The sequence below is a fragment of the Neofelis nebulosa genome, chromosome 18, assembly GCF_028018385.1.
Source record: "Neofelis nebulosa isolate mNeoNeb1 chromosome 18, mNeoNeb1.pri, whole genome shotgun sequence".
Taxonomy (NCBI): Eukaryota; Metazoa; Chordata; class Mammalia; order Carnivora; family Felidae; genus Neofelis; species Neofelis nebulosa.
The window spans coordinates 6504264-6525707 of record NC_080799.1 but is presented as its reverse complement, the minus strand read 5'-3'; the positions used below and the strand labels follow the sequence as shown (position 1 = coordinate 6525707).

Here is a 21444-nt window from a genome sequence, read left to right as displayed (position 1 = left end):
ACCGTGTAAAGTTTGGTACATACAAGACACACTCTATATTTTTTGCTTTTTTAAAAATGAACTTTGCAGAGTTTCTCTTTCTTCCCCATTCTAGGGGTTCCATTTTATAAGTCTTGTTGATTTCTTTTCAAAAGAGAGGCAAAGGGAAACCCCACCCAAATACACCTACAAATTCCCATCATTGTATCCTTTTCTAAGCTTATTAAATTAAGGGCACTTTATTTGAGAACTTTTGGTTTTTGATGAAAGTCCTCATTAAACCTTTTGGTAAGTTTTGTGTAGGGGAGAGGGAGGGAGGCTCTTGTGATATCAAATAACCTAAAACATGTTTTTTCTGTCAAGGCTTCTTTCTTTTTTCTTTCTTTTCTTCCTTTCTTCCTTCCTTCCTTCCTTCCTTCCTTCCTTCCTTCCTTCCTTCCTTCCTTCCTTCCTTCCTTCCTTTCTTTCTTTCTTTCTTTCTTTCTTTCTTTCTTTCTTTCTTTCTTTCTTTCTTTCTTTCTTTCTTTTCTTTATATTTATAAGAAAGAGAGAGAGACGGAGAGGGAGAGGGGCAGAGAGAGAGGGAGACACAGAATCCGAAGAAGGCTCCAGGTTCTGAACTGTCAGCACAGAGCCAGAAGCAGGGCTCGAACTTGTGAACTGCAAGATCATGACCTGAGCCGAAGATCAGATGCTTAACCAACTGAGCCACCCCTGTCAAGGCTTCCTAACGTATGGGACATAAGGAAGTGGTGTGGAGTGCATCCTTGGGGGTGTTCCAGAAGAGGACACCAAAGGCAGAAAGAAGCTCCTTCAGCTCTTGCTTGTTTTGTTAATGGGTATTCACTGACATGTAATACTCTATCATCCATAAAATGCATCCATAGACTTCCAAGCAATCCTACTGAGGTAAGGTGGACAAGGTAAGCTACCTTGTCATTCCCAGGTAGAAAGGAAGTGGAGGCTCACAGTTGATGCTTTAGAACTTGGGTGATCTGACTGCTTGTCCAGTAACGTGAGTTTTTTCCTTTACATCAGTGACGGGCTCCCACCCCACCATGGCTTGCCACTTCTCCCTGCCCCTCCTCCCCTCTGCCCAGTAGTAGTGGTGGAGGGCCAGTGGCGCATGCACATGCCTCAAGATAAGAAACACTAGCTCAGAAAGGGGGTTAAAACGATCATTATTTAACTTCCCAGCGCCGTCTTTCCACCCCTGTGCCTGGTGAGGGAAGGCTATGGGGTTTGCTTTTTTGCCCTTGTTGGGTTAAACTGTAGGAATGAAACTAAGCCTGAGCCTATCTTATCTTTCTACACACAAACATGTATTGCATGTAAGTTTTTTTTTTTTTAACCTGGTTGGGGGTTTTTGTGTGTTTTTTAATTTATTTTTTATTTTTATTTTATTTTTTAAGTTTTATTTATTTAAGTCATCTCTACACCCAACATGGGGCTCAAACTCACAAGCCTGAGATCAAAAGTCACATGCTCTATTGACTGAACCAGCCAGGTGCCCCTGTGGTTTTTTGTTTGTTTGTTTTATTGTAATGTTTATTTTTGAGAGGGAGAGAGAGAGAGCATGAGCCAGGGAGTGGCAGAGAGGGGGACACAGAATCCAAAGCAGGCTGCAGGCTCTGAGCTGTCAGCACAGAGCCCAATGCGGGACTCAAACCCACGAACTATGAGTTCATGACCCAAGCCAAAGTCAGGTGCTTAACTGACTGAGCCACCCAGACACCTCCCCGCTGGTTTTTTTTTTTTTTTTTTTTTTTAAATCGAGGGAATATAAGCATACTATTGGATATTTGGAAAAATAACAGGAAAAGAAATTACCCATAATCCTACAACCCTGATCACCTGTTATAGGCATTTTGTTGTATTTCCTTCTGTTTTTTTTTTCTCTGCATGCTTCTCATGTAATGAAAACCATAGTGTTTATATTTTACATCTTTTTAATATTATGTCTTAAGGGTTTTACATGGTTTTCATAACCTTTATGCTTAATGGCTGCATCATTATCCATTGAGTAGATTTGACAATTGTGTCCCATTTTCCTTTTACTAGTCATTTCAGCCATTACTCCTTTTTGTTGTTGCAAGCAATGCTGTAGTGAATATCAGTGTAATTTTAACATAATTTGGATTGTTCTTTATTTTTTTTAATTAATCAATTTATTTACTTATTTTTATTTTTTTTTTACAGAGGGATAGTCCAATGGGGGAGAGGAGCAGAGGGAGAGAGAATCTTTTTTTGTTGTTGCTTTAATTATTATTTTTTATTTTACGCAAAATATGCATAATATTTTAGTATCCCATGCCATTTAACTGTTTTTAAGTTGAGAATCCTTTACACTTTGAACACCTCAAATGTAAGACTCAGGGAGGTCTTTCTGACAAAAAAAAAAAAAATCTCAAAAACTTCACTTAATTTGAATTTACATCTTTCTAATTGTCATTTTCCTAGGATGAAAAGAATCAACTGATGACAACAAATGTGTGGCTCAAACAGGTAACCGTCAGTCCAAGCATTATATCCACTAAACTAATTATTTCCAGTCTTTTCTATTTAGAAAGACTCCCATTTGAAAAATAATTATTTTCAGAGCATATTGAGTTCTTCAGTGAGATATCTGGGAATGGTTAGGAAGGGGCTATTACTTTTCATTTTCTTTTTTTTTTTTTCTAATTTTTTTAAATTTACATCCAAGTTAGTTAGCATATAGCGCAACAATGATTTCAGGAGTAGATTCTTTAATGCCCCTTACCCATTTAGCCCATCCTCCCTCCCACAACCCCTCCAGTAACCCTCTGTTTGTTCCCCATATTTAAGTCTCTTATGTTTTTGTCCCCCTCCCTGTTTTTATTATTTTTGCTTCCCTTCCTTTGTGCTCATCTGTTTTGTCTCTTAAGGTCCTCATATGAGTAAAGTCATATAATTTTTATCTTTCTCTAATTTCACTTAGCACAATACCCTCCAGTTCCAGCCACATAGTTGCAAATGGCAAGATTTCATTCTTTTTTGATTGCTGAGTAATACTCCTTTGTATATATAGACCACATCTTCTTTATCCATTCATCCATCAATGGACATTTGGGCTCTTTCCATCCTTTGGCTATTGTTGATAGTGCTGCTATAAACATCGGGGTGCATGTGTTCCTTCGAAACAGCACACCTGTATCCCTTGGATAAATACCTAGTAGTGCAATTGCTGGGTCGTAGGGTAGTTCTATTTTTAGCTTTTTGAGGAACCTCCACACTGTATACAGAGTGGCTGCACCAGTTTGCATTCCCAGAGAGAGAGAATCTTAAGCAGGCTCCATGCTGAGCGTGGAACCTTACACGGGGGCTTGATACCATGATGCTAGGATCTGGGATCAGGACCTGATCCAAAATCAAGTGTTGGACGCCTAACTGACTGGGCCACCCAGGCGCCCCCTTGATTGTTCTTCAGAATCTAAGCCTAGATTCCCAAAAGTAGAATTTCTTGATCAGTGTGTGAGCTAATACACATTCCCCCAAAGCAAGTACCAAATTACATTCCTTTATGAGTCTTCTACTCGAGGCTTGTCACCTTACCGCATCTTAGTTTTTGGTTTTTTTTTTTTTCCTAAATGTACAAAACCCAAAACTAAGTCATTTGCTTCTCAGAACTCCCTTGCTTGATCCTGGACGTGGTGGAATAGTAGTGCATGGCCAGGCAGGAGGGATGGTGAGAGGGCTGGCCTGGGTGTGTTCAGGGTCTGGTGTGTCATGTGGAGAATGTCACTTATGAATGAGATTTCGTATCTAGCACTGGGGCTGAGAATGAGGGCGTGGACATGGTGTCTGTTTAGGCGGGCCATGAGCTGTATCACCCTGGTGTTGTTCTCCCCAAGCCTATCAAGGTTATTTGCCCAGGGTCACAGAGCTAGTAAGCAATAGAGTAGTAGTGATAGCCTGATTCCAGTGTTCTTTTTACTGGAGGAACGCCACAGACTTTTTTTTTTTTTTTTTTTTTTTGAGAGAGAGAGAGGGAAGGTGTGTAAGTAGGGAAGGGGCAGAGGGAGAGGGAGAGAAAAATCTTAAGCATGGAGCCCAACATGGGGCTCGAGCCCACAACTTTGGGATCATGACCTGAGCCAAATTCAAGAGTCCAGTGCTTAACTGACTGAGCCACCCAGGCACCCCAGGAACACCACAGACTTAGAGCTGACTGTCCTCTCTGTACTTTTAGCTTTCCCTCCGTTCTTCCCTTCTTCTACCCTCTCGACACATTGACTGTTGTTTACATACTACTTGAATTTTCCATATATTTCCACATATATGCATGCCTTTGTTCAAGATTCTTTTAATCCCAGATCCCTTTTCCCAGACCCTAGCCCACCAGATTAACAACGGAAAAGTCGACTCTTGTAAAGCAATTTTAAAATGTCACTTCTCAATTATCCTACCCCAAAATATTTCCTTTACTAAACTACCATTATCTGTAGGCTTTGTCACTTACCATGCAAACTATTATAGCCAGTAAATTAACGTGAATACGCCATCTCTGATCCCTAGATTATAAAGGGTGAGTGGATTAGCTCTCGTGCCAAAACAAAAGACCACAGACTAGGTGGCTTAAATAACACATTTATTTTCACACAGTTCTAGAGGCAGGACATCCAAGGTTAAGGTGCCCTCAGGGTTGGTTTCTGTTGATGCCCCTTCCTAATGTAGACAGCTTCCTTCTCACTATGTCCTCACATGGCCTTTCCTCTGTGCAGTGGATGGAGAGGCCTCTAGTATCTCTTCCTCTTAAAAGGACACCAGTCTTATCACTAAACGCCCCACACTTAGCACCTCATTTAACCTCAATTACCTCTTTAAAGGCCCTGTTTCCAAATACAGTCACACCAGGGGTTAGGACTTCAACGTATGAATTTGGGGACACAATTCAGTCCATAACAGAGGGCAACAATCTTTCCATTCTTCACATTCTCCCATAGCACCTACATAGCATCTCCTGTCCTACAAAATGGGAAGTCCAGATATTTGTTAACAAAGTGTTAGAATTCCTGACTGGAGCTAGAAGAGAGAGTGATATGGTCATTTAAATCTATTGCTTTAGCATGTCTTTGAAACATTTCCAAGTTCTGTTCTGCATGGTCCTGTGCCCTGCTTGGGACTCGGAGGACTCTGGCAGTGGCATAGAGTTAAAAGGGAAGTTCCTGGGGCTCAGGGTGGGAACCACAGCAGCACATGGCTGGGCCCTCTCACTAACCCCACCAGAGAGTGAGGGACCAGAGGTTGTGAGGCATCTACGGTTCCAGGAAGGGACGTGGGGCAGGGCAATCTACCAGGCATGTGCAGTGGGATGAGCCCACTTCCCACTGTGCTAACTTGGCAGGTTCTAAACACTCTCTGACAACCATTGGTGCCCCAGCAGGCGTCACAATGGAATGTGGGATGATTTGACAGCATGGCTTGGGAGCTTCCATGGCCACTTATCTTGGATGCTCACATATCCACACTTTCATTTCAGATGGTCCGCCTAGAATGTTACCTTCAGAACCACCCTGGATTATTCTGGGAAGCAAAGGGCTTATCATAATTGGGCTCCCCACTTTATTTTTAATTGTCCAAGGTCCACTTGCCAGACTATATGTCTTAGCCGTTGGCCACAGCCCAAGAATAACCTTTACGGCATGCATCTAGGTCTTCATATAGCCAAGTGTCCTGCCTGTAACAGTCTCCCCACACCAGATTACTTACCTCCAGTTCAGTTCTCATCCATACAACTGAGAGCTGCCATCAGGACATTTGCTTTAAAGATTTTTAAGTAATCTCTACATCCAACGTGGGGCTTAAACTTAAACCCCGAGATCAAGAGTTGCATGCTCCACCAACTGAGCCAGCCAGGTGCCCCTATGTATCTAATCACTATGTATGTATGTATGTATGTATGTATGTATGTATGTATTGATTTATATGGCTTCCACTTAGCAGTGGAGGGAAGCGCTTTTACATAGGTCCCCATCTCCCAAAGTTGTTTTAAGTGGTCTTATCTCTCACTGGCTTATTTCCCCCTCAGTCAGAAGTCTCAACTTCTTAATTTTGTGTAGGTTCTTCTAGCCAATTCATGCTGACCACTACAAAATGACTGCTTTTTGAACCCAATATACAATCTATCCCTTTTCATTATTTTCCTCCTGCAAGGCTTAACATTCCTTAATTTTCTGAGGTGCCACTTCCTTTCTCAGTGATCTTTGTTTTTATATGTTGGGTAAGAAGTCATGGAATTGGGAGGAGCAAGAAGATAAAATCAAGAAGAAACTAGACGGGATTTATAGGAAAGGGTCTAAATAGCAGCAAGTTGTAATGCAGACCTAGGATGCTGTTTAGGATACTAGAATTTCAAATGGGGTTCTTGTCTTGGTGAGCTGTAGGGAAGAGTTGTAAGGTCAGCTCAACTTACATAACCTGAACATAAGGATGTGCTTGGAATAACTGGAGAAAGGGTATGGCTCCCCAAGGACTATAGCTGGGGAAGACAGCTGATAAGGAGCTTCCAAGGTAAATGAATGCATAATCCTCCCCTGGGAAAACTGAAAACTGTGTAAAACACATGCTTCAGAGTTATTCCACCCCAGGGGAGAATATCATATTTGTCAAATTCCCATCAAGCTTTAGTCAAGGCCTGCTCTCAAAATGTGCTAGTTACCCTACAGAGCAGTGGCCTTTTCGTGGTTTAAAAAAAAGCCTGCAGACCAAGAGACACACAGTGCAAGTCAGATGAAGGCCAGCAGAAGGAGTAAGCAGGGGGCAGGGGCACCAACAGCTTCTGTTTACACTTGACTTAGAACTCTCAGTAGAATCTAGTGGCACACTAATTTTAGTTTACGGATACATTTTAGTAATTCTTAGGTGAGTAGCCCTTACTTTATTTTTAAAAAGTCAATGTAATATCAGGTAATTTTTCCATATGAGACCAAGAAAGGTATTTTTTACACCCATTTTTTTTTTAATTTTTTTTTTTAACGTTTATTTATTTTTGAGACAGAGCATGAACGGGGGAGGGGCAGAGAGAGAGGGAGACACAGAATCGGAAGCAGGCTCCAGGCTCTGAGCCGTCAGCCCAGAGCCCGACGCGGGGCTTGAGCTCACGGAGTGTGAGATCGTGACCTGAGCTGAAGTCGGACGCTTAACCGACTGAGCCACCCAGGTGCCCCAACACCCATTTTTTTTAAATTAAAAACTTTTTTTTCTCCGGTTTTATTGAGAAATAAGAGCATTCTTCAATCGTTCATAATCATCAAATGGTCTCCAGCCTAGGGAACCACATAGTTCTTATGCCTCCCTTCTGCCTTGACTTGAGGGAATGAAAGTATGGTCGGAGGAGGGACTCAAGGGAGACTGTACATAACAGCCTATTACATGTTCTATGAAGTAATTCTTTTCAAATATTTTTTTTAATGCTTATTTATTTATTTCTGAGACAGAGAAAGACAGAGCATGAGTGGGGGAGGGGCAGAGAGAGAGGGAGACACAGAATCTGAAGCAGCTCCAGGCTCCAAGCTGTCAGCACAGAGCCCAAGCTCAAACTCACAAACTGTGAGATCCTGACCTGAGCCAAAGTCGGTCACTCAACCAACGGAGCCACCCAGGCGCCCCTCTATTAAGTAATTCTTAACTAGAGCAAGAAGGTTAGCTGCAGAAAGAGGGTCCCCAAAGCAAAACCATTTCAGTTCCGGTTAGTAATTTTCTTAAAACAATGTAATTACGCATAACTACACTAGTGGTAAGTTCTGGTCTTTATTTATTTTATTTTTTTAAAGATTTTAAGTAATCTCCACACCCAACGTGGGACTCAAACTCACAACCCTGAGATCAAGAGTTATAGGCTCCACCAACAGCCAGCCAGGTATCCCAGTTCTGGTCTTTAAATGGTCTTTTTCTAGTTAGTATCACACAGATACCTGTTCTCTGTGAGTACCCTGATGCTTAATAAAACTTGTGCGCCAGATAAAAGATTTTCCACATTTGTCACATCTGTAAGGTCTCTCTCCAGTATGAATGACCTCATGGCGATGAAGATTTGCCTTAAAACTAAAAGTTTTTCCACATTCTCTACATTCAAAGAATTCCTCCTTGGTATGGGTTCTTTGATGCTGAATGAGGTCTACATTCCGACTGAAGCATTCCCCGCATTCACTGCATTTATGAGTGTTCTGTTTAGTGTGAATCTGTTGATGGCTCATAAGAGTCGAATGACGACCAAAGGCTTTTCCACACTCGACACATTTATGGGGTTTTTCTCCACTATGGATTAGCTGATGTCGAATAAGGGTTGAATTCTGACTAAACGTTCTTTCACACTCACTACATTTATAGGGTTTTTCTTTGGTATGGATCCGCTTATGTTCAATAAGATATGCCATCTGACGGAAACATTTTCCACAGTCATGACATTTATATGGCTTTTTCTGCAGGTGACACTGTTTATGGACAGCAAGAGTGGACTTCTGTTTGAAGGCTTGCCCACATATGTCGCATTCAAAGGGGTCCTCTGATGTGTGAATTCTATGATGTCGAACAAAATTTGCCTGACGTCTGAAGACTCTCCCACATTCACTGCATTTGTAAGATTTTGCGTTTGGAGGGATTTGCTTATGGTGCAAAAACAGTGATCTCTGACTGAAAGGCTTTCCATACTCATCACACTGGCCACGCCTCCTCCCTGTTTGAGCATTCTGATCTTGAATAAGGTGAAGGTTTTGAAGGAAGTTCTTACTGCATTCATCACCAATAGTGGGAAAGGCAAGTCTGTAAATGTCCACCAATTCGTTACATTTACGTAACTTTTCTGAAGGTCCCTTGGCTGTTTGCTGCTTTATTGCAGATGTCTTACACGACTCTAAGTCTTTAAAGATCTTCTGCCCTGGAGTTGGCTTTTTCATCTTCCATCTGGCTTCAGAACCTAACCAGATAAAAAGAAAACATAGAAATGACCTGCCCCCCACATCACAGAAGGAAAAAAAAAGAAGCCACCTGTGTGTGTGGAAGACACTCAAGTGAAATGAAGTGCTTGCTTAGTTATATTGTCCTGCTAAAGAGGCCCAAATTTTGATTTCCACAGGACTCTCGGCTTTGACACCAGAAAGAGTTCTCAAAATCAACTGAACGACTGAAAAATGCACAAGTGTGTGTCAGAGAAGTGAGAACTGAGTAAATACATCACTACTATTGGAAAAATAAAACTCTCGGTACTCAGTGAAGTCACATAAATATAGGAGAGGTGACATCTTATACTTTCTAGGTTAGTATTTTTTAAATAATTCTGAGAGAAACAACTCTTTAAAAACGGAGAGCATAAGACACAAGAGGAAAGGAACCAGAGGGAAGTAGGTACAAAGGCCAATGGAATAGAGTAGAGGTTCTTGATCAGAGGTGATTTTGCCTCCTGGGGGGCACTGGACAATGTCTGGAGACATTTCTGGTTGTCCCAACTGGGATGGTGCTACTAAAACCTAATGGGTAGAGGCTAATATGGCTCAACACCTGACAACGCACAGGACAGCTCCTCCACAACAAAGAATTATCCAGCCTGGGGCGCCTGGGTGGCTCAGTTGGTTAAGTGTCTGACTTCGGTTCAGGTCATGATCTCGTGGTCTGTGGGTTCAAGCCCCACATCGGGCTCTGTGTTGACAGCTCGGAGCCTGATGCCTGCTTCGGATTCTGTGCCTCCCTCCCTCTCTGCCCCTCCCTCAGTCACGCTCTCTCTCTCTCTCTCTCTCAAATAAACATTTTTAAAAACTAAAAAAAAAAAAAAAAAAGAATTATCTAGCCCCAAATGTCAATAGAGCAGAGGCTGAGAAACTCTGGAACACAGGAATGTGAAAAAAAAGGTAGAAGCAGCAATCGGGACATAGTAAGTAGGAAAAAGTAGGTATGTTGAGAAACACCGTGGGAATATGACAAACAGGATGAAGGCAAAGGAATGAGAGGAAAACAGAGGGGAAGGATAAGTAACGAGCATAGAAGAAAGAAGTATCTGATTTGGAAAAAGAGTTCAGAGAAACACTCTACCGCAGTAGAACGAGCATGAGCTTTGCAGGCTTGAAATCGAACCTCAACTATCAATCTGTGTGACAGATTGATATAGTTTTTAAAACTATATTGGGGCGCCTGGGTGGCGCAGTCGGTTAAGCGGCCGACTTCAGCCAGGTCACGATCTCGCGGTCCGTGAGTTCGAGCCCCGCGTCAGGCTCTGGGCTGACGGCTCGGAGCCTGGAGCCTGTTTCCGATTCTGTGTCTCCCTCTCTCTCTGCCCCTCCCCCGTTCATGCTCTGTCTCTCTCTGTCCCAAAAATAAAAAAAAAAATAAATAAAACTATAAATCAATCTGTGTGACATCTGAATCTTTGATTCTTCATCTGGAAAATGGGTCTAATGGCCACACTTACGTACTACCTTCAGAGGGCAGCAGGGATGAATAAGTGGGATGATGGATGTTGAACATGTGGCTCAGGATCTGGGGGGCACACGAGGGGCTTCACTAAGGTGCTTTCCTGCCCCTTCCTGATTTTTCCACTTGGACTGGGTCCTCTCCTCACCCACCTGGGCAAGCACTACTGGAAGCCTTCCTAGTCCCAGTTCTTGGTAGATCCAGGGTCCATGGCTCTTCCCACTGCTCCAGCAGGCAGATCACCTCAGGTTTGGGAAACTGAAATCCTACTCATGGGGAAGTAAATGGGAGGTGGTTAGTGAGTTACAGAGAGAGGTCCCAGCGCTCACCTTAACCCCCTTGAGTCTACAGTGGCAAACAGATAAGAGCAACAATCAAAAGGGCTGGTGAGAAGAGAATTTGGCACAATCTTTCTGAAACTCCAACAATCTTTACTGAAAGATTCAGTAAATTCTCAACAATATTCACACCCTTAGATTTGGTAATCGTAGAGATACAGCCTAAGGAACAATCAGGACAAGATTAATGTGCCAGAGATGTTCAGTACAGTTGTACCCATGCAAAACTGGAAATAAAGTAGACATCAGTATGGGAACAGCTACAGTGTAACGTGAATTCAGTGAAGGCGAAAGTATTAGATCCTAAAAATCCATGTGTTCAAAGAATATTAAAATAGGAAAATGTTCCCTATATATCTTAAAGGAGAATGCAAAACTCATGAAGTATGACCCAAATTTTGTTTTTAAAAACTATATGTGTGGGTATATGTACATTAAGTATTAATATATATGAAAAGACTAGGAAAAAGTAAACCAACATGTTAACAGGGGTAATTTCTGGGCAGTAGGCCTGCAGATGATTTTTATTTCCTACTTTGTTACTGAAAGGCCATTCAATAATCAGAGAGACTAAGAGCCCATACCCTTTAACACCAATATTCTGGATCTTGGGAACAGTCAGAAATTCATATAAGGATTTATGGTCACAAACATCCATTAGAACATTAAGTATAGTAGATGATAAATCCATAAACAAGTCAACAACAACAACAACAAGCCAAACTAAATATCCCCAAATGGGAAAATGATTAAACATTACAGATCATACAACAGAATTACATTATGATCATTTACTGTATTTATGGGGGCTTTTAATAACATAGGGAAAATGTTGAAGCTTAACATTAGTTAAGATTTAAAGGAATTACAAAATTATACACAGAATATGTTCAGCCACATTTTTTAAAGCTTATTTATTTATTTTGAGAGTGACAGAGACACAGTGCGAGTAGTGGAGAGGCAGAGAGAGGGAGAGAGAGCGAATCTCAAGCAGGCTCCATGCTGTCAGCACAAAGCACGACGCAGGGCTCGAACTCACAAACTGTGAGATCATGACCTGAGCTGAAACCAAGAGTTGGATGCTTAACCGACTGAGCCACTCAGGCACTTCTGTTCAGCTACATTTTTTAAAAGGAGAGAGAGAGAAAAACTGGATGGAAACATTCCAAAATATGAACAGTGTTACCCCTGAATGTTCTCCCGTTCCTGTACCTTGTGTGTATTCAAGTCTGCTCTTGTAAATGCTTCTACAAGGAAAATAAACATCAAAAACTCCAGAGGTGGGCAGACAATCCCGCAGGAGGTGGTCAAGACTGTAGAGAGAGTGTCAGTGTGGGCGTCAAAGCTGGACCCCAGAAAGAAAGTGATTTGTTGAGAAAACGCCCATGGGAGGAGATTCTGCATTGCAATAAGCCAAAGGCAGGGTCCGTGAGTGGGGAAGCAGTGGAGGTTCAGAAATGAAGTCCGTTAGGAATCATTTCCTAGACACCCAGTGATGCTGCAAACAAAGAAGGAACCCATTTCCAGAGGGAAGAAAGAAAAAGACTTTTCGAGAGAAAAAGAAGCTAACCTTTGGAATCCAAATCAGCCATAAACCGTTCAGCTCCTATGGGTCTTACAGATAAGGAAGATGCGGATGGGGTGGGGAGTGGATTAAGCGTCTCTGACCTCTAAAACAAAAGGCAACTATTCATTGTCCACAATCCCTTATTTGAAAACATTGTCGAGGCCAGCTGCGTTTCAGGTCAGAATTTTTCCAGATTTTAGGAAGGTGACTTGGTGTGTATGTTTTCTATTATGTACCACCCCCCACAGGGGTTGGAGCTGTACCCTTTTTTTTTTTTTTTTAAATTTTTTTTTCAACTTTTATTTATTTTTGGGACAGAGAGAGACAGAGCATGAACGGGGGAGGGACAGAGAGAGAGGGAGACACAGAACGGAAACAGGCTCCAGGCTCTGAGCCATCAGCCCAGAGCCTGACGCGGGGCTCGAACTCACGGACCGTGAGATCGTGACCTGGCTGAAGTCGGACGCTTAACCGACTGCGCCACCCAGGCGCCCCTAGAGCTGTACCCTTAATCAAACATGCTGATATTTCTGGTACGCTAAATATATAGATATGATGACCACATGGGAAAAAGAAGGATGATACACAGCTTCCAGTAGAAGAGATCAGGTTTTACCACCTGAACACTTCAGGTTGGGTCTTACAGCCAGATGAGTTATGAAAAAACTTCTAGTTTGCAAAGCTTTTCTGATTTTAGAATTGCAAATAAGGGGCTGAGCACTTGTGTAGACACTCGGAGCCAAATCTTCAAGCCAAGTCATTCATTACCCAGCAAGATCGTGTTCCTGTAATTCTCCAGCATCACGTCTCTGTAGAGGTCCTTCTGAGCCCAGTCAAGTTTGTCCCACTCTTCTCTAGTGAAGTACACAGCCACATCCTCAAATGACAGCGACTCCTGAAAACAGAGACTAATTATAGCCTCAATTCTTTTTTTTTTTTAAGTTCATTTCTTTTTGAGAGAGAGTGAGCAAGAAAGGGAGAGAGAAAGAGAGAGACAGAGGGGATCCCAAGCAAGCTCCATACTGTCAGCACAGAGCCTGACACGGGGCTTGAACTCATGAACCGTGAGATCATGCCCTGAGCTGAAATCAAGAGTTGGACACTTCACCAACTGAGCCACCCAGGTGCCCCCAACCTCAGTTCTTAAAACGACTTTGTGAACTATCATTATTCTACAGGTGAGGCTTGAGGAGGTAAAGTAACTTGGCCAAGCTCATTCTTTCCTCTATACTATAGAGTAGACAAACTTTTTCTTTTTTAAAGTTTATTTAGTTTGAGAGAGAGAGAAAACGTGCATTTGTGAGTGGGGGAGGGGCAGAGAGAGAGAATCCCAAGCAGGCCCTATGCTGTCAGTGTGGAGCCCCATGCGGGGCTCAACCTCACAAACCATGAGATCCTGACCTGAGCCAAAATCAAGGGTCGGACGCCTAACCGGACTGAGCCACCCAGACACCCTGACAAACTTATTCTGCAGAAGGCCAGATGGTTAACATTTTAGGCTTTCAGGTGATTTGGTCTCTGCTACAATTATTCAGCTCTGCTGCTGTCACACAAAAGCAGCCAGAGACAACAGGTAAGTGAATGGGCAGAGCTGTGTTCCAGTGAAACTTGACTACCGGGTCCAGGTCAGTTTGCTGACCCTGCTCCATATACCAGCACCTTTAACAAATAATATATTTCTGTCCCAGATTCCCTTGGGAAAGAGATGGCACATTCAAATGAGGTCGCTGAGGATAGGTTGGCATGCAGACAATTTGCAAAGGAAGGGACAGGCTTCATGGAAGCCAACAAGGCATGCAGAAGCATGCCAGGCTGGCTCTCATGGGGAACAATCACCCATATGTCTGAAGGAGAAGACAGAAGGAGAGGGGTTACTGGAATCCAGAAAGTTGTTAGAAGACTGGAGCTCTGCGGCCACTCTCATCCCACAGCCCAACATGCACGGGGCTGTGGGAATAAAACCCGACACCACTTTCTTCCAGGTTTCTGGTCCCCTGACCCCTTCCATCCCATTGCCAAAAGCCAGCTGGAAGCCAGAGGGCAAGAGAACCCATCGATGGTGTGTGAAGGTCAGCCTCCCAGGGCCCAGACCAAAGTGGGGGAGGGTGGAACATATATCAGAGGGGGGCAAACAGAGACCGTTGGTACAATGTACTATGGGGTAGAAGTTTTGTAGAAGTTTCCATTTGCAACTATGTTCAACTCATGTGGGCTGAGAACAGAAGGTGCCTCCCACCACAGGAGCTCTTGGAGCAGAGGCCTAGTGTCTGCCCACCACACTCCCCTCTATTAGGACAAACTGAGTAGCATCAGAGGCAATCTGTGCATGAAAAGGGTGCAGGAAAAGGAAATACTCGCCCCCACACCCTCAGGAAACAGACACCAGAATCGCCCAAATTGCATGACCCTTCTTTCCTCCCTACCAAGCCTGATTTCCAGGACTATGGTTTCAAGTTCCCACTCACTACCCATCCCAAATGTCCCTCCTTTTACCACAGCTGCCCTGCAAGTCTCCTCAGCTGACATTCTCTGCTCTACATGAAGGCTAACAGGTAGGAATAAAATGGCTTCATCTCCCACCAAGTTATCTCTATACACTCAGTTTGAGAGTCAGGCCTTTAATGTTGCCCTAAACTCTTGCTCTCTCGTGTTCCTTCTCAGGGTTTTCTATACCTTTACCACTCTCTTTCTTTCAAGAAACATTTATTGGGCACCAGTAAGTTGCTAGCCTTCAAGCTGTAGGCCAGCAATAAAGGTTCCTACTGAGGCCACAGGATATAGCTGTTCAGGCTGTGCACTGTTCAGTCCTGCAGAACATAGTTCACATCACAGCTGTGTGAATGGGGGGTTGCTACATGCACAATCTGTCTGACTCTGTAGCAGCCTTTGTCCCTGCTCAGGGAGTGAACTGTCCAGTGGGGAAAGATGGAAGTCAACATGGTAACTATCCAGTGGGAGGTACTCGGAGGGGGCTAGGAGGACATGTGACTCACCCCCACTACTCCCTTCGGGAAGGCATTGCCCATTATATCCCAGGAAAGAGCCCACAGGGCACAGGCTCCCTAACCCCTCTCACACTCCCACCAGGCATTACCTGTGTTCTCACTCCTCCCCCTCCCCACCTCAGCAGAAGAGGCTCTTCTAGGAACTGCTGCCCCTCTGCCTCCACCTCTGCTTCCATTCCCTCGTGTCTCCCCCAGGGTCTTAATCCAATGACAGCACTCTGCCTTTTCTATATCCTTACCCTCTTCTCCCCTACCATACCATGACTTATAATAAGAAATATAGATTTAATCTTCATCATTTCTGGCACAGAGCTCCTAAAACCACTGGAATTCTTAAGGGATAAGAGCAAAGGAGCATCTCTTAATAGTTGGTCTTTTGCCCTTGGTTTCTGAAATAGCTCCAGAGCCACAAAGGCATGTCACCTTACAACAAATTCCTTTGACCACAGCTGAGTTAATGTTAAAGAGGTGAGCTTTGGAAAGGCCCCAAGTCTGGGAGGCTGGTTGCCAGGGGGAACCAACCAGGTGACTAGAGGGTTTGAACCCTCCACCCCAATTCAGAGGAGGGAGAGGGGCTGGAAATCCAATCAGTCACAAAGACCAATGACGTAATCAATCGAGTCCACACAATGAGTCTCCATAAAAACCCAGGAGAATGGGGTTCAGAGAGCTTCGGGGCTGTCGAGCCTGAGTTGGTGCTGGGAGTGCTGCACACTCAGCACGGAAGCTCTGTGCCCCTTCCCCACACCTTGCCCTACGCACCTCTGTGTGGCTGTTCGCGAGTTACAGCCTGTAATAAACCAGTAATCTAGTAAGTAAATGGTTTTCCTGAGTTCTCTGAGTCACGCTAGCAAATTAATCGAACCCAAGGAGGGAAGTCATGGGAACCTCCAAATACATAGTCAGTCACTCAAGGCACAGGTGACAACCTGGACTTGCAATTGGCTGGTGTCGGAAGTGGGGGAGGGGCAGTCCTGTGGGACTGAGCCCTTAACCTGTGGCATCTGATGCTAACCCTTGAAGAGAGCATCAAAACTGAGCTAAACTGCAGGGCACCTGGCTGGTGTCAAGGAAGTGCCCGATGTGTGCGGGAAAGCACCAGCATGTCTGATGTCAGAAGTGAAGTGAAAGCATGAAAGGAGAAAGCAGAGAGACACAGGAATGTTTTTCTTAAACACTTACTTCTCCGCTAACTCCTTCCCCTTCGCCACCAAAAATGCCAAAGTCTCGCCTATCTTTAAGAAGATGTTCCCTGCTTTCCTTCTCCTCTGGTTTTGGTTCTCTCTCCTTCCCTTACCGGACCAGCTTCCAGAAGAAAACTACACACTCACTTCCTGTCACTCCATAAGCCACCATCCGGTTTAAGCCTCATCAAGCCTCTGCAACTGCTCCCTATGTCCGCCCACCTGGGATGGCAGGGCAGAGTGATGCTAATGTAGGAAGTCAGGGAGGGTTTCACGGAGAAGAGTTTTTAGTTCAGTCTTAAAATGCAAATATGTGAGTTTGCCTGTGAAGGAGAGAACGGGCTGTGCAAAGGAGCGGAGGAACAGAAGAGCGCCGCAGACTCTCTGGCAGTCAGGGCGCACTGGCCATGAAGCCAGAAGAGCGCTACAGACTCCTTGTTCCCTCCTTGTCCCACTGTCCTTTCAAAATTGTTGCAATGGCATCCTAAATTGTCTCCTTAACTTTAAACTCAACACTTTTTTTTTAATGTTTGTTTTGAGAGAGAGACAGTGACAGCAGGGGAGGGGCAGAGAGAGAGAGAGAGAGAGAGAGAGAGAGAGAGAGAGAGAGAGAGAATGTCCAGCACGGACAGCACAGAGCCTGACTGACGCAGGGCTCGATCTCACAAACCATAAGATCATGACCTGAGCTGAAATCAAGAGCCAGATGCTTAACTGACTGAGCCACCCAGGTGCCCCTAAACTCAGCTTAAAAAAAAAATTTTTTTAATGTTTATTTTTGACAGATAGACCATGAGCAGGGGAAGGGCAGAGAGAGAGGGAGACTCTGAGAGATTTTCCCAGAATGGGAAACAGGCTCCAGGCTCTGAGCTGTCAGCGCAGAGCCTGACACAGGGCTTGATCTCAGGAACCATGAGATCATGATCTGAGCCCAAATCAAGAGTTGGACACTTAACTGACTGAGCCACCCAGATGCCCCTAAACTCAACTTTTCATAATCATCCTCCGTAATGTTACAAATTCAGTAACTAAGCTGCTCTTGTTCCCTTTAACACGGGCAGATCAGAATTTATCCCCATATTACAAGAATCTGTTTACATATCTACTTTTCCATAAAGACTTTAAACTCCTTCAGGTAGAGTTTATCTCCCAGCACAAAGGATAGTATCTGGTACACAGTAGGTACACGTATCCCTCACTGACAGAAACAATCAATGACTATGGTAACAGTAGCTAAAGCTTGCAGAGTGCTTAAAATATAACCAGATACTATGGTAAGTATTACTTACTTATTTTCATAAGTGTCTCACTTAATACTCACAACTCCTTGTGATAAGAACTATCATCGTCCCATTTACAGATAAGTAAACTGAGGCCCAGAGAGCTTATGTGACTTGCTGAAGGTAACACAACTAAAACAAAGCCTGGACTTGAACCTGAGCCCACAGTTCAAGCTCTTTACATCATACCTTCCAAGAAAGAAAAGTCCCCAAATTAATAAAGATGGCTCAACGTGAACAAAGGAGTCAAGGCCATTGCAGGGCCACAGGGAGTATCCTAAGGAAGGGGAGGAGCCGCCCAGCTCACCTTCCACCCAGCTGTCACGAATACAGCTTCCACATCCTGGTCTTGGAGATGGGGCAGGATTGCAGCCATCAGTCTAGACTGAAGGAGAAAAACGATCATGAGTATGGCCAGAACTTAAAGCTCTCTCACCAGGCAGCCCTGGGACAGGGAAGTCCAACGAGGCCAACAAACCTCAGCTAATACCCAGTCGCGGTGTTTGGTGTCGAAATGGGTGATAACATGAAAGGAGCTGCTAGGAGAGTCTTTTCAGGAATTTCTGAAGTTAGCTCAATTTCCAAAGCTTTATCCAAGGGCCCCGCCCTCCCCTTCTCCCTAGAGTATGTTCTGTAGAATACGTTCTCACTGAAAGACTAAATACACAAAGGGACACGACCATAGACAAAAACAGAACTCTGGCTCACCACCTGTAGCAACCAGCCCAGAACCCAAACCACAGCCAGTGTAGCAATCAGCCCCACATCCAGATTTGGTCAATAACTGCCAGATTATCCTGAATTTTTACTTCCTTCTTCCAATTTAGGACCAACAGAGAAAGCCAACCCCCAACCACATAGGATGTTCCATTTCTACTTACTTAACCCACCTCCAGCTTTCCCAAGCCAATAGCCTCCAAAGTGGGTACATCCAAACTTCCCCCTTTTTCACCCCACTTTCCCCTGCCTGCCTTGAGTCTCTGCTAAACACGTGACAGTGGCTCCCTCCCTTGCTGTGGCAGGCTCTGAATGAAGAGCCTTTGCTCATTCGCATTTTGGGGGGTGGGTGGGGAGGGCGGTCTTCATTTATTTCTGCATCTCACACAGAATCAGCTCAGAGAGTATAAAATGATGTTAGGGCAGTTGGAGATTTCAGGCTACATTTTATATACACAGAGGTAATCACTGTCAAAAGGATATTCAGAGAGCTTTACTTGATATGAATATTTTCTTGAGGGAGAAACAAACAAGGAGACTTCTAAGCCGAAAGCGTGAAGAAGCTGAGAGCTCTTGGCAGCCACTGCTCAGTTCAGAAAGCACATGAAGGGGAGAGAAGATGCTGCCCCAAGATTATTTCAAGCTTCAGGCACTTGAAAAGAGGCAAACGCAGAGAAAGGCCTTCTCTGAACCCCCTGCGTATGCCTAAAGATAGATCCTCCAAAAAGAACTCAAGTGTCATAAATTCCCCTCCCAGGGAGTTTCACCAACCAGGGAAGACAGACTTGTGTCACAGGAGAGGAGACTAGACGTTGACACAACACCCAGACAAACTTTGTCATAAACTATTGAACCTTCTGTCTATTCTTCTACGGGCCCGTTCATCTTTCCTAAAAAGCATTTACTCTCCTCTAAGAGGCCTACATCCTCTCTCCCCTTTCCCTATTAAGATAGTATTTAGGGGTGCCTGGGTGGCTCCGTCAGTTAAGCGTCAGACTCGATTTCGGCTCAGGTCATGATCTCATGGTTTAGTGAGTTCGAGCCCCGTGTCCAGCTCTGCACTGACAGTGAGGAGCCTACTTGGGATTCTCTGTCTCCCTCTCTCTCTCAAAAATAAATAAACTTTAAAAAAAAAAAAAAAAAAGATGGTATTTAGGCCTGAATTCTAAGCCACCCCAGGAGTTACTCATTTTTCCGTGGGTATTTCCCACACATACATGAAGTATACATGTAAATAGACTTGTCTGTTTCTTAATCTTTTATTGCAGGAGTCTCAGCTAAGAACTGAGAAAGACAGTTATTTTTCTGCCCCCTACACAGGAGATGAGGAGGTAGCTTTGTTTTCTATCGTTTACTAGAAACTTACAACCCTATTTTAGAATAGAAGCACTGTACAAGTTGACTGGTCTGCAGCTGATGCGCTAGGAAGCTACAAGTCACCATGACATGAAGAAAGCTTAAGTTCTGCAGGAGAGTCTGCACTTTGGGGAAATTAGGGCAGTTCAAGTTTTGATTCCACAGCCATGGGTGGTTGGCCTAGGGTACATCCAAATTGTGGCCCTCCACAATTGTTACAGTAGTAACAATAGTTACTGGGATCCAGGTGATTTTTTCATTGTTTTGTTTTGTTTTGTTTTTTGTGCTTCTCTGGCCACTGGTGAACGCTGCTTTCTCTAAGTGCGTTTTTAAGAACATCCCTCGCACCATTCACGTACCCTAAAAACACTGCTTGGAAGATCCTCTGCTCTGCCTTTTAAGCATGGAGGCGCTCCAAAGAAACGTCCTGATCGATGGCTTCAAGACTGGGGAAGGGACCTCAACCCTCTCATTACCTAACTATCCCGTCTACCGTGCATTGGAAGTCAGAATCTAAAACGCCACTTCGCAACAATGTGAACTCTGGAAACGTTCGATCACTTCTCCTTTTCGTCTATAACCTAACCAAACCAAACCGAACCGAACCACACTATTAACCAGCCGTTCATTCATCGGACTTGTTCCTCCTTAATGTTGAAGACCCGACGCCACGGAAAATATTCACAAGTTGACATCTTCAGGAAGACGCTCCCTTAAGTCCCTGCGACCTGCCCCGAAGGCGGGGGGTGAGGACTGTCTCTCGAGCCCTGTCACCTTCCGTTGCGGGGACACCGTGGCTCTGCCGCCGCACCCACCCGTCCCATCACACGAGCTCCTCTCCTCCTAGACCTGCTTCCGACCCTCCGCGGTGCCATCTCCTCCAGGAAGACCTCAGTGTCCACCTGCGGCGGTCCCCATGGCCGGGCTTCCCTCTCCAGGTTCGGGGCAGGACCCGTGACAGGTCGCCGCCCCTCCGCTAACCCCCTACCTGAGGGCGCGAATGCGGAAGAAACCCGCGCCACTCGCCGACCCTTATTCCTGCGCGGGGAGCTCAGCTTCTCGGCCAGCGTACCTTCTAGGAAGCTCGGAGGCTTCGCAACTCTCTGGTCCGTTTAATAGAGAAGGGGCCTCCGTCTCACGCACCCCTGGTCGAAGCCAATCAACTGCCGCAGAGGGTCCCGGTTGGGGCACGTGACTTTCAAGCCCCGCCCGGCCGGTTCCCGCCCAGCCAAGCAGTTCGGAATCTCTATCAAGAATCACTCGGAGGCTTTGAAAACTCTAACGGCGAGACCTTCCCCTCCCACACCAGTTGAAGCAGAATGCGTTAAGATGGGCCCTTGTGCAATTGCGTGGGTTTTTAAAAAATGTTTTATACATTTATTTTGAGGGGGGGGAAGGGCAGAGAGAGAAGGAGAGAGAATCCCAAGCAGGCTTAATGCTGTCAGTGCAGAGCCAGATGCCAGGCTCCATAAACTGTGAGACCATGACCCGAGCTGAAATCAAGAGTCCCAGGCTTAACTGAGCCTTTGAGGCGCCCTCAAATTGTGTATTTTTAAAAAGCTCCCCTTGTGAGTGTAATGTAGAGTGACCACCTTT

At 44.6% G+C, this 21444-nt stretch overlaps 2 protein-coding genes and 1 long non-coding RNA gene across 10 annotated transcripts in view; 2 read left to right on the top strand and 1 right to left on the bottom strand.

Annotated features, from left to right (window-relative positions):
• The first annotated feature begins 453 nt into the window (after positions 1-453).
• LOC131501106 (uncharacterized) lies at positions 454-8563 on the top strand. The gene is made up of 3 exons (XR_009256635.1): positions 454-888; positions 2440-2484; positions 8427-8563. It is a non-coding gene; the product is annotated as an uncharacterized LOC131501106 (long non-coding RNA).
• Positions 7204-21037, bottom strand: ZNF789 (zinc finger protein 789). 5 transcript variants are annotated; one of them, XM_058710812.1, is made up of 5 exons: positions 20921-21037; positions 18083-18160; positions 13075-13201; positions 10554-10667; positions 7204-8914 (listed from the first exon to the last, which is right to left on the bottom strand). In XM_058710812.1, exons 2-5 carry the CDS (start codon positions 18149-18151, stop codon positions 7902-7904), a joined length of 1323 nt encoding a protein of 440 aa, XP_058566795.1. In that variant the 5' UTR covers positions 18152-18160; positions 20921-21037; the 3' UTR covers positions 7204-7901. The 5 variants fall into 5 exon arrangements, with proteins under 5 accessions (XP_058566795.1, XP_058566797.1, XP_058566793.1 ...); XM_058710814.1 differs by lacking the exon at positions 20921-21037 and adding an exon at positions 20698-20834; XM_058710810.1 differs by lacking the exon at positions 20921-21037 and adding an exon at positions 20664-20830.
• ATP5MF (ATP synthase membrane subunit f) overlaps positions 21014-21444 on the top strand; it is a 57957-nt gene continuing 57526 nt past the window's right edge. For 3 of the 4 annotated variants that reach the window (XM_058710825.1, XM_058710828.1, XM_058710823.1), the window contains exon 1: positions 21016-21197. The gene's annotated coding sequence lies outside the window, so the exon portion shown is untranslated. Of the gene's footprint in view, positions 21198-21444 lie in introns of all 4 variants that reach the window. The other variant, XM_058710829.1, reaches the window with a different exon arrangement.